Below are 17,182 nucleotides of genomic sequence, written 5' to 3' on the forward strand. Positions count from 1 at the left end.
ATGGTAGTCCAGCACATCCGGAGTGCTCCAGACTGGGAGGGTCTGCGTTGCTATTACACTTTGATCCTTACCCCTTTTCTTGGCAATATTTGACACCGAACTCTTTGATAAGTTATATTTGAAAGTTTTCTCCAGATACTTTTCATGACGGTTACCTGTACAGCGCTAACAAGACAGGCGACGTTTCCATCTGTATCGGGCCCTCTTTTCAAGTATGCTTTTGAACACAGCTCCAGGAGATTTTTCAGGACTGCCGGGAAGCAAAACTTTTTCATTTCTCTTTAATGGGATGGAAGCCAAAAGGGGGGAAATGTTCCCAAATGTTTACATTGGCTTTGTTTAATCTATGGAAAGAAGGAAGGGCTAAGGATCAAGAACATACTTGGGGCTGGAATTTGGCAGCCGGCAGCTGCTTGCCAACTCACTAAGAGCTGTCTCTTTTTTTATTATTTATTAAGGACTAGGCCAAAACTCAAATTCCAGATATTCTGGCTGGCTTTGAGCCAACCCAAATGCCTTGTTTTGAAAATTCAAGAGAAATTCCGTCTTTCTTTTCCTGCCCCAGAAGACGTGACTCAAGTTTGATAGCTGGAAACTTAAATTGGTCTTGCACTTCAACACCAAAAAGAGGGTTTTTTGGGGGGGAGGAAACAAATGGAACTCGTATAAAGGTATACCTTTAAAAGGAGAAGATATATAAAATCAGTTGTATGGAAAATAGTTATTTGGAATATAATTATTAATGCCACTGATATTGAATGGGGTTTGCTAAAAGGTGGAAATACACCACGCAAAATAGAGACTGGAAGGGAGATAAAGAGGGGGGAAAAGAGAGAGGAGACAGCAGAAGGGAGGAAAAGAGAAGGAAAAAGGGAAGGCGTGGAAAGAGGGGAGAGGAGAGGGAGAGAGCAAGGGGAAGTAGAGAAGAGAGAGATGGTAGAGGGAAAAAATGAGGGAGGAGGAGAGAGGGAGAGGAGAAGGGTTGAAGATGAAATAATAAGACTATAATATGGTGTACGGAAAGCAGAAGAGCAAATAAAAATTGACGAGGCTTGATGGCCAAAGGAATTGATATATTATTGAATATTCAATAATATCAAATGTAATGGTATACTTTGGATTATATTCTATGTATGTTAAGAAATAAAAAAAAACTTTTGAAACAAAAAAAAAGACGTGTCTCAAGTTTTCAGAGTGTATAAACCAGGTTACCATGGTGACAGAAGCCCAAATTGTCTAGAGGTATCTCTAACTGTCAAAGAAATGCAAGACCACCAAAGGACCCTTGACATTCAATGTTAAAATAGAGAACATTTCCCCAAAACTGACAACCCCTGATATGTTGGGACTGCAAACTTTTCCTCCTGGGCATCTCTGGAGACAAAGGACGTCACGGGCGTTATGCACAAATGACATGAAGTGTGCAATTTCACAAAGACATCATAATACACATGATATTGTGAAGGTTTCCTCCAAATGCCTATACCAGTGGTGGGCAACCTTTTTTTTCAACTGAGCCAAATCTCGCCAAAACCACGATTGAAATTTATTTTGAGAGCCACATTTTAAAAACCGAAAATACATAGGATGGTACACTGTTTTTAGTTTCAATAAACTCTGGCATTTGAAGCATGCAAGTCTTAAAGCTGTCAAGTTGCAAGACCCTTGCACCCCTAACCCTTTAGGAAAAAAAACCCCAGGGGTGTTCAAACTTGACAGCTTTAAGACTTGTGGACTTCAACTCCCAGAATTCCTCCTCCAGTCATGTTGGCTCAGGAACTCTGGCATTGAAGCATGCAAGTCTTAAAGCTGTCAAGTTGCAAGACCCTCGCACCCCCAACCCTTTAGAAAAAAAAAACCCAGGGTCTTCAAACCTGACAGCTTGAAGACTTGTGGACTTCAACTCCCAGAATTCTGAGAATTGAAGTCCACCAAGGGCATCAATCATATTAGCCCAGGGATCTGCAAAATTGGCTCTTAAGACTGGTGGACTTCAACTCCCAGAATTCTGAGAATTGAAGTCTACCAGTCTTAAAACAGCCAACTTTGCAGACCTCTGTGTTAGCCCAAAGCCTGGCGCTGGGCGGGCCTTGCTCCCCCATTGGTGGAGCCCCAAGAAGCGAGGAGGGAGAAAAAGAGACGGAGGCCAAGGAGCTTCCCCCCCACCCCCTCCCAGCAAAAATCTAACCGGGAAATTAACCTCAAAACGTATCAACGCTTGGAAGGACGTTGTGAACAAAAACCAGCATGCAACATGGAAGGATCCCAAATGACTTAACGTTTGTAATGCTGAACTGTCCAAGAATGCTAAACCAATTTGTGATTGCAACTTCCTCGAAAGCCTTTTGAGCGCACCCGGATTAAGGTTCCCTTCCCACAACTTTGTTACCAAATCCCATGGCCACCAAATTAACTCACCCATTTCCACATATACCCAATCATAAAGTAATCAAGACTGACTGGAATGGCACACACACACACACACAAATTAAAAATCATAAAGCTGAAGGTGAGCCTGTTTCTCAACCTTGACAACTTTAAGGGGTGTGGACTCCAATTCCCAGAATTCCCCAGCCAGCCATACTCCAATTGTAATTTCTTCTTAAAATAGGATAGAAAGGCTCATGGCAAGAAACTCCAGGCATCCAAACAACTAAAAGGTCAAGGCTGTGTGTTAATTCTGTTTCCCACTTATTTCACAAAGTGGGCTGATTTATTTATCCCACTCATTTATGCCATGCTGTCTTTAGTTTTTTGAAACATTTTACAGACTAAGCCTTTTTTTAAAAAATGCCATCAATGTATACACAATTTATTGAGCTGGTATAGGTTCTCCTTGAGCAGGCGGCTGAATTAGAAAACCTCCAAAGTCCCTTCCAGCTCTGTTCTATTCTAAAGACTCTCTTGTGCTCAGCTCCATTCCAAACAATACTGACACGGTCAGTACTAGTTTTCCTGATTTCCTGATTAGGGAGGATCCTGAAGTCGGGCGGGGACGAGAAGCGAGGAGGCAGAAAAAGAAACGGAGGCGAAGCTCCTTAGCCTCCGTTTCTTTTTCTGCCTCCTCGCTTCTCGTCCCCGCCCGACTTCAGGATCCTCCCTAATCATTGTGGGTCGACAAAAGGGAAAGGGGCGCTTGTTTTGAAGTGCCCGAGAGGAGGGAGGGGAGCGGGCGCCCGGCACACAGAAGAGCCACATTAAAATGTGTAAAGAGCCGTGTGTAGCTCGCGAGCCGCGGCTTGCCGACCACTGGCCTATACCTATAGTGATTATTACAGTTGCTCTAAGTATCTGGAGATGACAGACAAGGGACAGCAATTTACAGTAGAGAGAGAAGCTTCCTCGAGAACCACAATAACTGAGATAATGGCAATAACAATAGCAATCACACTTAGATTTATATACCACCCCATAGTGTTTTACAGCACTCTCTGGGTGGTTTACAATGTGAGTCTATTGACCCCAACAATCTGGGTCCTTATTTTGGCTATCAGGACATCATCAGATGATCAAGGAAGGCATATGACTAAGTCTAATGACTGAGCAAAGCATGGCTCTTCTTTTCTTTTTTCTTGGGAATTTGAGGTTAAGCCTATTGGTCTTATGTGACTTTTCATATTTCCTGTCTTAAAAGAACAGAAATCATAGATGTTTGAGTAATTAAGGCTGGAATGGGTCCCAGTGTCAGAATGTGGGTTTGACTCACAGGAGGAGGAAGGGAATGCCCGGCGGTTACAGAAAAGAGAATTGACTCCTGGGAAAGTAGAAAGTGTGGGAAAGAAACTCAGCACAATTCCATCTTTATTGTGTTGGGTATACTGTGTTGAAGCTTAGAGTAGCTTTGACAGGTTTTCAATATTCTGTTATGAAACCCCAAACCTCAATACATTTCAAGACTCCTCGTAACCCCTAGGGATGTGGTGGCTCAGTGGAGGGACATGGTGGCTCAGTGGCTAAGACGCTGAGCTTGTCGATCAGAAAGGTTACAGTTCGGCAATTCGAATCCCTAGCGCCGCATAACGGAGTGTGCTCCCGTTACTTGCCCAGCTTCTGCCAACCTAGCAGTTCGAAAGCATGCAAAAATGCAAGTAGAAAAATAGGGACCACCTTTGGTGGGAAAGTAACAGTGTTCCGTGCAGCTTTGGCATTTAGTCATGCCGGTCACATGACCAGGGAGACGTCTTTGGACAGCTCTGGCTCTTCAGCTTTGAAACGGAGATGAGCACCGCCCCCTAGAGTCGGGAACGACTAGCACATATGCGCGAGGGGAACCTTTACCTTTAACTAACCTCTATTTCCTAAACTTGTCTACCTTGAAGGATTAACATCTCCAGAAGCTGCAAAAATAGGGATCAGCAGCTATGTAGCAGAATCTCTAGTTCTTGTACATGAGGAAAAGAAGGAACAAAAAGAAGAAAAGGAAAGGACAGAAAAGGAATCTAAGACATGGTAGGATGATCTTAAGTCACTACAAAGAAAGGAGCAGATAACTTTATAGAAGCTATATTGCATCAAATCTAAGAGCTCGTTTGAGCCTCAAGCTGAAAGCATGGGTCAGCTGGGCCTTTGATGACTGATTTTTCAAATTTTCTCATTGGTCAAATCTCATTCGCCACCTAAAGAAAGATTGCGTGAAATTTCACTCTAATCTTACAGAGCTCTTGTTATATTTGATACAAAAATAGGCAGCCCTCGATTTATGACCACAATTGAGCCCAAAGGTTATGTTGCTAAGTGAGACAATTACCTTTTTCCTCATTTTACGACCTTTCTTGCCACAGTTATGAAGTTGATCACTGCCGTTGTTAAGTTAGCAACATGTTTGATAAGAGAATCTGCCTTCCCCCAATGGGAATTGCTTGTCAGAAGATCACGAAAGATCACATGACCCCAGGACACAGCTACCATCATAAATGTGAGGCAGTTGCCAAGCATCTGGGGAGACAAGGAATGTTGTGGGTCCCATCTCCTAGGGAGATATATCTGCGGGACCCGAAAGAAGGGCCTTCTCTGTGGTGGCTCCCTCTCTCTGGAACATCATTCCCCCAGAGATTAGAATGGCGCCCACTCTAACACTCTTCTGAAAGGCACTAAAACAGTCGTGAAATTCAAAATCATTTACTACCAGTTCTGTGGGTGTGGCTTGGTGGGCGTGGCATGGCTTGGTGGGAGTGGCAGGGGAAGGATACTGCAAAATCTCCATTCCCACCCCACTCTGGGGCCAGCTAGAGGTGGTATTTGCCGGTTCTCCAAACTACTCAAAATTTCAGCTACCGGTTCTCCAGAACCTGTCAGAACCTGTGCTGAAGAACTTGTACTGCAAGAGGGTCTGAGGAATCCAGAGCGGGATGGAGTCCATTAAATGGTTTGTATGAATGTGTGCTGTCGCCATGGTGGGGGCTATTACTTTACTAATTTCTTTTATTATTTCATTATTATTATTTATTATTATTTTTAATAAAAAATATTATATGGTGTTTATATCTGTATAAGTTGCCTCGAGTCTCCATGTGCAAGCAGGCGACAATACAAATTTTCTAAAACAAAGAAATAAAATAAATCTGACTTTTGATCATGTGACCATGGGGATGGCTGCAACAGTAATAAGCGTGAAAAACTATTATATGTCACTTTTTCACTGCGGTTATAACTTCGAACAGTCACTAGAAGAACTCTTGTAAGTCAAGGAACACCTGTATGTATGTTTCACATGAAGCTTAATGTGGAGAATTGGGGGGGAGGGGGGAGGGAGCCAGCCAGTCCTTCCAACAAAAATTAGCATCGGCTTCACAAACCGGCCTGTACTGGCTGAATCCCACCCCTGTATGTGACATATTCGCAATCTCAATCCACGTGGCTTCTCTAATAGTGCCTGAGAAGCCCTTCCATAACAACAATTCTTTATTTCATTATTTTATTTTGTTTTTACTTCCTAAGCCTAAACCACTCATCTCCCTCAGTGCTTTTATGAAAGCAGTGATGTTCTCTGAATTCTAAATATGACTTACCAGCCTCCAATCCTTGTTGTCTAACAATCCTAGAACAACAGCCATCAAGTACACACAATTGCTCAGAGTCCAACACAATTCTTATGGTGTAAGATAATTTAAGCTGGCCTCAAGATAAAATTTTCCGACTTCCGGTTCCGGCGGCTACGGCGACAGGCAAGCCTTTGCCTGCTCCCGCTCTCCCGGTGGGCTTCCCCCGCTTCTGGGGGGGCACAGGACGCCCCGGAGAGGCGTCCTGCCGAGGGAACGGCTCGCGGAGGGTCCTGGCGTCGGCGGCGGATGGCGGGGGCTTCTCCGCTTCGTTCTAGGCATCGGGGAGCAGTTTTGGAGGACGCGCGTGCGTCTCGCTCCATGCCGATCGGAGAACGCACTTTTGAACGAAGCAGCGGCAGTATGGTGAGAGGCTTCCTTTCTTCATTCCCTCTCTTTTGAACTGATGGACTTTTCAGCACTTTTAAAAAGCCAAACTTTCGGATCCTTGCCAGAGGTGCGTCTAGAGGGAGGGGGATTTCCCCCCCCCCCCTTGGACAAGCGGCTTGAGAAGATTTTGCTTTCACCCCCAGGGGAAGGAGGAGGGGGGAGAGCCAACTAATGATGCCTCACCCCTATAAAAGTGACTTTCATTGGACTTAGCTCCAGAACTTATGGGTGAACTGAGAACTTTCTGAACTTTTAAAATTTTATTATGCCTCTGAGCCCAAAGCTGGCAGGGCAAGATGGCACACTTCCGTTGTCTTCATGAACTGTGAAACCTGACTTCACCTTTAAAATTCAGGCTTCCGGTCTTTGTCTCCGAGTCACCCAGAGGAACTTCTTGTGGATTGTTATTTTCTGAACTCTTTGGAGAAAAAACTTTCATCTATTGCTAGAGTGACTAAAGAAACTCCCACCTGTTTGGATCCTCTGCCTTCTGGACTCGCCTGCCTGCTCTACTTCTCCAGCTGCCCAGTTCCTACACTGATTGATCTCCTTGTTTCATAAACCATGTCTCCAAAAAGACCACCTCCTGGAAAGCCTGGCTTTGCCACTTCTGCTCCAACGTCTGCAACGTCCAGTCCAGCCACACAGTCAAAGATAACAGAACTGATGCAACCCAAGACTACAGAGATAGACTTTCAACAAATGCTTCAACAAATTTTACAGGGCCAGGAGGAAATTAAGAAACAGTTAAGGGAAATGAAAGATGAAATTAAAGAGAATCAAGCCCAAATTTTTAAGAACTCACAGAGACTGGACCTTGTGGAGGGTGGGGTAGCGGAGGCGAAAGGGGGGGTAGAGGCTTTACAGAAGGGGAACAAAGAACTTGATATCCAACAAATGAAAACAGAGTTTGAGAGAATGTCCTTTTATCTTAGATTTCAAAATGTAATAGAAGCAGATGGGGAAAACATAAGGGACATTATGACTAATATTCTAGCTGAATACATACACAAAGATAAACAGCAGATGGAATGGGAGATAGACCTAGCCTATAGAGTGAATTCAGCATATGCCAGAACACACAATGTACCCAGGGAGGTTCATATTAAATTCCTTAGGAAAACCACAAGAGATGAAATTCTGGGTGTACAAAGGGGGCAAACACTGACATACCACGACAGGGAGATAACCATTCTGAAGCAGATTCCCAAAAAAATTAGGGAAAAAAGGAAAAGCTATTCGCAATTGGCGAATAAATTATACCAGAAGGGGGTGTGGTTTAGATGGTTGATGCCTGAAGGTATGCTGATATTCTGGGAGGAGACAAGAATCAGAATCAACACACCCATAGAGGCACAGGCCTTTATGGAAAAAAATAAAGCGAACCTAGAAAAAACAGAAGACACCACAATGGTCACACAGGACACGGGAGGGGCCGGAGCTCTGCCAGCGGGGGGTGAAGGGGCAACACCAAGAAAGCTCAGATCACAAAAATAAATAAGAAAATCACAATGTTATAAACAGACCGAAAGTAATAATGAATTTATAACTAGACTATATATTATAACTATATAAACTGATTGAAAATTATTTCTTCTAGAATTAATATGCTGATTTTTTATGATTATGTATTAAGGTTTGATATTTAGATGTAACCTATGAGTTTGGAGGGAGGGGGCGTCTGCCACACTTGCAACTGCCAAAATTTGTAACCATTCCACTTACCCTTTTCCGTATAAATGTTTTAAAAAAACCAATAAAACTTTTTGAAAAAAAAAAAAAGATAAAATTTTCCTACAAGATCCAGTTGTAGGTACCAGGCAGGGGTGAAATCAACCTACCTTTGCTGCAATGTAGCAATGTCAGCGCAGGTATGCGCTTCACTCACACGTGCCGCCTCCATGCATGCGCAGGACCTCCCGCGCATGCACAGGACCTTCCGCACAAGCGCAGAGCATCAAAAAACGGATGTGATGACATCTGGATGCATGGGCGGAGCCTGCTAGTGAGCGTGCCTGCGAAGGTAAGTGAACAGCGATGGGGGAGGGGGAATCCGCTTTGCCATGCGATTTAGATTATCTAGAAAGCAGGAAGTCCTGCTTTCTAGCTAATATAAATCATGCATCACAGCCGATAGTCGGAAATACCGGTTTACCCAAACCGGTATCGGTTTTTTTTACTACCAGTTTGGGCAAATCGATCTGAACCGGGAGCATTTCACCCTTGGTACCAGGTAATTCTTCCTATAACACCATTTTGGTCAATTTTAAAATCAGTTTCCTTTTTTATGAATAGTTTCTAAAGTTGGGCTGGTTTCAGACTATCTTCCTTTTAACAATTAGAAAGGGTGATAAAAGATTTCCAAATAACTCAAGTCACTTACTAGCCCATTGCAAGTACTGATCGCTGCTGTTCCACTCCTGGAGTCAGAATCCATGACCGTCCCAAGAAGGTGACATGACGTGGCTACGCTTGGCGTGATCTTAGCACCAAGATAGTTGCCATAGCGCTTTTCCAGAACATAATTATTGGACAGTAGCTCTCGGTGAAGAGTTAAGTCGAAGAAGAGATCCTTGTTTTTGTGCCTAATTTTATAATATGCTTTATTGTCCATTCTCCTGGACTCTCTTTTCCCTCTGACGTTTGAAGCATGGAGATGTAAACGGTAGGAGAGAAAACGTCCATCTCCATTAACTCTTTCTGGGCCAACCACTTGGTAATCTTGCAGCGCTTTAACAAATTGATCTAGGGAATTAAAAAAAGAGAGTCAAAACGTAGCTTTTTAAAAAAGTGATCACTATTAATATCAGAGTTGGATACATTTACAGCAGGGGTATCCAAACTTGGGAACTTTAAGACTTGTGGACTTGAACTCCCAGAATTCCCCAGCCAGCCATGCTGGCTGGGGAATTCTGGGAGTTGAAGTCCACAAGTCTTAAAGTTCCCAAGTTTGGACACCCATGATTTACAGTGTATAACAGTATGCCATTATTCCTATGCCAAATTCAACGTCTGAACCAGGGGTGGGTTCCTGCCGGCATTACTACCGGTTTGAGGCCCAAAATTTTGTGTGGGTGCCCATTTGCACCTAAAAAGGTCTGTGCATGTGCAAAACATTTGAAAAGGGGGAAAATACATTTTTTTCAGTGAAGATTGTTCTGCTCATGTGCAGAACAGAAAATTAAGATGGCGGCCCCAAGGATAGAACTGGTTCGCGTGCGTCTCCAGTCGAGTTACTACCTACTCAGCTGAACCGGTCCGAACTGGTAGGAGCCCACCTCTGGTCTGAACCATTGAAGCACTTTTGAGACATTGTGTTTATATCCTGCTTAAAATATATCTATTGAAATAAATTAATTATGATTTCAATAGGTCGATGGTAAATGAGATCTTTCTAATCAGCGTGCCTAATAACAGCCATGTGTCAGCTCCTAAGTGAGATCAGTTATTTGTGAGGCAAGATCGCTGTTGCTTTTAAATGCCCAGCATTTTCAGAGAGTCTTAATTTATTATTGGTCCGTGAATCAAGGAACTCTGACTGATGGGATTCAGATGAACTTTATCAGCTGTAGCACCGTACAGGGGGAGAGGTTCAAAAACTATCCACGTGGTGCTTAGAAAACAACCTGCACCTGAACATCAGCAAGACAAAGGAAATGGTGTTAGACTTCCGGAAGAAGAGAGAGGAACCTGCCCCACTTTACATCGAGGGGAGCTGTGTGGAGAGAGTTTCCTCCTTTAAATTCCTGGGAGTCCATCTCAGCTAAGATCTCACCTGGAAAATCAACACGACCCAGGTGGCCAGAAAGGCCCAACGAAGACTCCACTTCCTTAGAGTGTTGTGAAAAATTACGTGGAACAATAACTGATGACCTCCTTTTATTGGTCCACAACAGAAAACATCCACACTCATTGCATTACGGTGTGGTATGATGGCTTGACAGCCGTGGATAGAAAGACATTACCGAGGGTGGTCAGCACAGCACATTGTGGGCTGTCCCTTGATCCCACTAGATCATTGCTAGGGGTCGCTGCAGTGATGGGATACTATGGGTACACCCAGGTACGGGCGTACCGGTGCCTGCTGGGAGCACCAGGTACCGTTTCGGTACAGTTCTCTGGAGGGCCCACCCACCCGCATGCCCTCCTTACCAGCATTTGAGCCGATCAAGGCTTTTGCATCCGCGCACGGAGTGTACAGTGCCTGCGCAACACTCCACCAAGCATATGGAGCATAATGGGCAGTAAGTACGCATGTGCATGCTGCACGCATGCTGCTCAAGTCCACATGGTGGATGCCGGGCCCCGTTGCAGCACACCAGTTGCAACAGGATCTGGAACCCACCACTGGATCGCTGCCTTAGGAGAGTGAGGAAAATCCTCAGGGATGACTCACACCCTAGTCAGCCCTTCTTTATTCTCCTACCATCTGGAAGGAAATATAGAAGCATAGGCAGCCGCACAAACAGGCTGAAGAACAGTTTTTATCCGTCAGACTCCTGAATGAAAAATAACCCTACACCAACATAGTACGATGGACTTGCAAGGCTGGTGTGACGTGCAATAAGTTCACATGGTGTAATAGGACTGGGTGTTTCTTAGCAGGATTCACTGGGCTAGGGATTTTTTGGAGGGGTCTTTCACCGTGAGTTGTATTGTGTTGGGGGTGTGGGTGCATGAAGGGAGGCTCAGCCAATCTCATTGTACACATGTTGTACTCTGACAATAAAGGTTTGAACTGAATTGGAACATCCTGCCCCCCAGAGTGGGGTTTGCCCCCACCCTCCTATCCTTCCAAAGGGCCTGAAGACCTGGCTCTCCTAGTTGGCCTAGGAACCAAATGGGGGAGTTCCACACTAGAGGTAGCTATTGGACTACGGTAATTAGCTGACCCCACTTGCGTTTCCTGCTCTCGTTCTGTTAGATCGGGTAATAAAAAGGCACACTCAGGCTAAAGGCAACAACAGCTCTTTATTGTAACAGAACAAGTATGTACAATCCAGTGAAGGTTCAGTCTGACAGCAGCCCTTTTATAGGGAGCTGTCAGACCGACCAATGAGATTAAACCTCTGTTCCCGCCGGAACAGAGGACCTTGGTGGAAACCTCTATAACTGAAGCTAGTATCTAACACGTTCCATCCATCTTCTTTAATTTAATATTATTGTACAAGAGCTGTGATGGTGCAGGTGGTTAGAACGCAGTACTGCAGGCTAATTCTGCCAACTGCCACTAGTTCGATTCTGACCAGCTCAAGGTTGACTGAGCCTTCTCTTCTTCCAAGGTTGGTAAAATGACGACCCAAATTGTTGGGGGCAATAGGCTGACTATGTAAACCGCTTAGAGGGCTGTAAAAGCCCTGTAAAGTGGTATATAACAATTTGCTATTGTTATTTCCATCTTTTATTTTTGTTTCATTCCTTTGCTCTTGTTATGTTTACATGTTTTATCTTTTTTTCCCTTGCATTATTGTTGTAAGCTGCCCAGAATAGCCTCAGGGCGAGATGTGAGATGGGCAGCAAATAAATTTAGCAAGTAGATAAATACATAAATTATGGATCTAATCAATATCATAAAGATTAACTTTTTATACTTTAATTTTAGCAGAGTTTCCTCATTGTCTGGAATTCATCTCTAGGAAATATTTCATTCTTTAAGGTCAGCTAACCTCATTTTATGATCCTCCAGATAATATTAGAGCTACAGCTTCCAGAATTTCTAGCCAACATATCTGGAGGACAAGCCAAGCTTTGTAAAAGTTTGTGTTTTACTTTCTACTTTAATGATTTTTTTTAAATTGGCATAATGAATTCTTAAACTGTTTTTTATTTTCTGCATTACCTAAAGGACAATGTAAAGAACACATAGGACAAGATGAACCTTATGGGGTCATCATGAGAATATTTTGTTTCTGTTTCATTTCAAATATATAAATAAAATATTTTCATGAAGTTCAGCTCGTCCTCATCAAGTCATTTTGTTCTGACGAATCCCATCTAAAGCTATTCTTTGCACAATTTCCTCTTATGTAGTTCATGCTATGTTTCTGACAAATGGTAGCACTAGTTGACCTTGAATAATCTCACTAATGTAATCAGGGTTCTATTTGAATAATATTTCAGTGAGAGACTACTGTGAAAGTCCAGAACTAAACTGAGAAATAAAAAGAAACGTTCCAAACAAGGCAGTGACTTAGTGTTGCCAGTGAAATCACCAGGGGTTGAGTTCAGATCAAAGATGAATACTGATGCTAAGTAGCCCTAAACCTTTTTTAGCTGAGATGTTCTTAAATCATCTTGAGTACTTACTATCCGAACTAAAAGAAATGGAGGAAGGAATCTCTCCTTCCGCTTTCTTACTTCTAGTCCACTTTCAAATACATGTTGAAATCAGTCATGAGAGATACACCAAGTCCTCTCTCTATCTATAGTGATTGTAAGACTTCTGAGGCTAGTAAACAGGATGCTATGTGTATTAATAGTAAATTATGAACAGATCTAACCTGCATATTAAGGGGTGCAGTGGCTCAGTGGTTAAAACGCTGAGCTTGTCGATCAGAAAGGTCAGCAATTCAGCGGTTCGAATCCCTAGCACTGCGTAACGGACTGAGCTCCCGTTACTTGTCCCAGCTTCTGCCAACCTAGCAGTTCGAAAGCATGTAAAAATGCAAGTAGAAAAATAGGGACCACCTTTGGTGGGAAGGTAACAGCGTTCCATGCGCCTTTGGCATTAAGTCATGCCGGTCACATGACCACGGAGACGTCTTCAGACAGCACTGGCTCTTCGGCTTTGAAATGGAGATGAGTACTGCCCCCTAGGGAATGACTAGCACATATGTGCAAGGGGAATCTTTACCTTTAATCTGTATGTATTCGTATTGCACAATCAACATACTGTAGATATATACAAACATAGATTTGCTTTCCTTCTCCGTCCTTAGGAACTACTTGGAGCATCATTATCTGATACCCTCCAGTAGAAACTGCTGGCCCCAAAGATTCAAGGACCAGATATTGATAATAAGGATGATTTCCAGTCTTCTAGGTGCAGCCCAGAAGCTAATGCAGCTTTTCAAATATGTTGGTTGTTGCAACTGCCACCATTCCCAGCCAGTGGCATGCCACTCTATTTGGGAATTCTGGCAATAACAGTCCCGATCCCTTCTTAAAGACAGCAAGGTTGGCAAAAGTTGGAGTAAGCTAGTTATAGATTAGCTCCTTCGATTAGACATACACCTAAAGCATTCGTGCATTCTAGCAGAGCACTCGGAGGCAACTGAATATGCTATCCTTGTTCTAAGAGTTCATAGTTTGTGTGTAATTTGTACTGCATAAAGTCTGCTTTCTCTTCTAAGACTCCCCTATATAAAGGCTGGTAAATGAGACATTTGTTACGTGATGTTTGTCCCATTTTATGGCTTTTCTTGCCATAGTTGTTAACATTTAATAACAGTCATAACATGGTTATTACATGAATATTCTTTCCCCATTGACTTTGCTTGTCAGGTCACATGACCCCGTCATAACAAGGACCCAGTTGCCATGTGTCTGGATTTTGATCCCATGACCCTGTGGATGTGACAAAGTGTGAAAAACAGTCATTAGCCACCTTTTTAGGCACCGTATTGCGGTGGTTCCGCTCCTACCTCTCTGGCCGGACGCAATGTGTGTTGGCAGGGGAGCAGAGGTCGACCCCGAGGCACCTTACTTGTGGGGTCCCTCAGGGGTCGATCCTCTCACCTCTCCTGTTCAACACATATATGAAACCGCTGGGCGAGATCATCCGTGGTTTTGGGGTGGGATACCACCTGTACGCTGATGATACCCAGCTGTACATTTCCACCCCAAACCACCCCAACGAGGCCGTCGAAGGGATGTCCCGTTGTCTGGAAGCCGTGCGGGTCTGGATGGGTGACAACAGGCTCAGGCTCAACCCCTCCAAGACAGAGTGGCTGTGGCTCCCGGCTCCCCGATACAACCAGCACATTCCATCGCTGGCCATCGGGGATGAACAATTAGCCCCGGTGGAACGGGCACGCAATTTGGGCATCCTCCTTGATGCCCGGCTGACTATAGAAGATCATGTGGCAGCCGTGGCGAGGGGGACGTTCCACCAGGTTCGCCTGGTGCGCCAATTGCGTCCCCTTTTGGACCGGGGGGCCCTGCGCACAGTCACTCACGCACTGGTGACGTCTCGTCTGGACTACTGTAATGCTCTCTACATGGGGCTCCCCTTGAGGTGCACCCGGAGACTGCAGTTGGTCCAGAATGCAGCCGCGCGGGTAATCATGGGGAGATCGAGGTTCTCCCATATAACACCTCTCCTGCGCGAGCTGCACTGGCTTCCTGTGGCCTACCGGGTGCGCTTCAAGGTATTAGTCACCATCTTTAAAGCGCTCCATGGCATAGGGCCTAGTTATCTGCGGGATCGTGTCCTGCCCCATACATCCCTGCGGCCCATTCGCTCACACAGAGAGGGCCTTCTCCGGGTGCCATCCTCTAGAGACTGTCAGAGGGCGGTGCCCAGGAGTAGGTCCTTCTCTGTGGCGGGTCCCACCCTTTGGAACAACCTCCCCCCAGACATCAGGACAACAACCGATCTCCACTCCTTCCGCAGTAAACTGAAGACCCACCTGTTTCGGCTAGCCGGCCTGGCATAATCTCGACAACTGTTCCACCCCTTGGTTAATTTTACTTGTCAATGTTAGCTTTTAAACTTTTATTCTTATTGGGGTTTTAACTTCTCTGATTATTGTATTTATTTATTTTTACCTCCTTCTTTGTTGTCCGTAGACCGTTGCTTGTGTACGTCGCCCCGAGTCCCTGTGGGGAGAGGGGGCGACTAATAAGTCTGATAAAATAAATAAATAAATAAAATTTTAGTCACAGCTTAGGAACCTTGGTGGCAGAGTGGTTAGAATGTAGTATTGCGGGCTAATTCTGGCAGCAGTTCAATCCTGAGTGGCTCATGGTTGACTCAGCCTTTCGCGGTCAGTAAAATGAGGACCCAGATTGTTGGGGAAAATATGCTGACTCTGTAAACTGTTTAGAGAGGGCTGTAAAGCACTGTGATGTGGTATATGTCTAAGTGCCATCACTATTTTCAGTGCTTTTTAACTTGTAACGGTCACTAAATGAACTGTTGTAAATCAAGGATTACCTGCACAAAAGAAATGGAGTAGTACTTGCAGATGATTCTTAACAGAATCAAATCCATTACAATGTGCAAGCACCTGACTGTCAAACATGAGGTTCAAATTGTACAATCAACAGCTGTGAAAATATTAACCAACCCCATCCGTATTATTTAAGTGCAAGTCCCACGACCTGCAAATGGGGTGGGGGTGGGGGGCTCAGAAGGTCAAAACAATTCCTTGTTCATGCAAAATGGCTATGAACAATAAACAGCTCTCAGGACACTTTGCTGGATTTGTGTAGTTTATAGACTTGTCATAATAAAACTGCTTCTGGGAAGACAAAGCCCTTTTCTTCATTATTACTTTTTTTCCTTGAATCAGAATCAACTGCTCAAACTCAGTCCGAGTTTAGAAAACTGCAACCGGAAAAACAGAGTTGTTCAAAATCCCATTCAGAATGGTTTCTGGAGCGAAGCTGATTTTTCTAGGCAAATGATCATCAATGAGTCTTTTTTTTCTTTTGTCATTGCAGCTTGGAAGAGACAAGGTCACCAGTTAACTGGCTGCAAGGAGGATGGGCAATAATAATTGCAATTTCGACCAAGCTACAATTTTGTAGGAGGGGAAATGATTTGTGAATGTCTCTGCGGTTTAAAATCTTCTGCAATGTTTCTGCCTCCATTAAGGAGCTGCGGTGGGCAGTGATTGGGTGTTTTTTTTTTTAACAGAAGACACATTTTACATAGGATATACAATAAATCCAGAAATTAATTCCAAAGAGCTTGGATCAATTCACAGGAGGAGAAACTTCAGCGACTTACTTGCTGGGGGGGGGGGGGGTCCTTTGTTTTGCAAACTTAAGATCCAAAGCGCAGGAAATGTGGAAGAGAGATGCCTCATTTTCCTCCGCTTTAAGGCAGCGATTGTCATTTTAAAACAAACAAAAAACAAAAAATACAAAAAGCTACTGACCTTGCTTCTGGTCTGGGAAGACAAATCTCCCGGGTGGAGGAGTCCTAGCATAGCACAGTCCCTGGATATTAAGGAGGTGAACCCAAAAGGAAAAGTTTGCAATCCAAGTTCTTAGGGTACATGGCATGTTTTGGATGCAGGAAACCGAAACGGTCCTTTCTTTATTTAAAAATGACTTAAGTATAAGGGGGGGAGGGAAGCACTCAGTCACTTAAAGAGAAAAGACGGGGCTGGTTTTTGTTGTTTTTTTCCCCCTGGCAGGAGGAGTGATTAGAAGACTTGGTGTCTGATTTCGGGGGAGAAGGAGGGTCTAAGAGGCAGCTGGTAGGGAGTCCTTTTTCATACACATGTGGCAGAATGCAGGGCTGCTGGACCAAAAAAGGAAAAGACGCCCGCCCACCCTATTTCAGCTCCTCTTCTAGGGCAGGAATGTCCAACCTTGGCAACTTTTAAGACCGGTGGACTTCAACTCCCACAACTCCCCAGCCAGAACTCCTCAGCCAGAATTCTGGGAGTTGAAGTCCACAACTTTTACATTGGCCAAGGTTGGGCGTGCGTTTTAGGGACTGTTTCCTCCTGGCTAAAAGCCAAAGCATCACAGAAACGCAGAGTTAGGAGGGCTGCGGAGTTTCTTCAGTTCGGCTGAAA

The 17,182-nt window shown here is 44.2% G+C and overlaps 1 protein-coding gene across 1 annotated transcript in view; it reads right to left on the reverse strand.

Annotated features, from left to right (window-relative positions):
• The window catches only part of ADAMTS12 (ADAM metallopeptidase with thrombospondin type 1 motif 12), a 207,559-nt gene extending 190,880 nt beyond the window's left edge, over positions 1-16,679 (reverse strand). The window contains exons 1-2 of the mRNA XM_081942601.1: positions 16,535-16,679; positions 8,812-9,173 (exon numbers count right to left, since the gene is read on the reverse strand). Coding sequence (XP_081798727.1) covers positions 8,812-9,173; positions 16,535-16,661 — 489 coding nt within the window. The 5' untranslated portion in view covers positions 16,662-16,679. The remainder of the gene's footprint in view (positions 1-8,811; positions 9,174-16,534) is intronic.
• Positions 16,680-17,182: the final 503 nt, after the last annotated feature.

Source organism: Natrix helvetica (genome assembly GCF_964273705.1).
Source record: "Natrix helvetica genome assembly, chromosome: 2".
NCBI lineage: Eukaryota > Metazoa > Chordata > Lepidosauria > Squamata > Natricidae > Natrix > Natrix helvetica.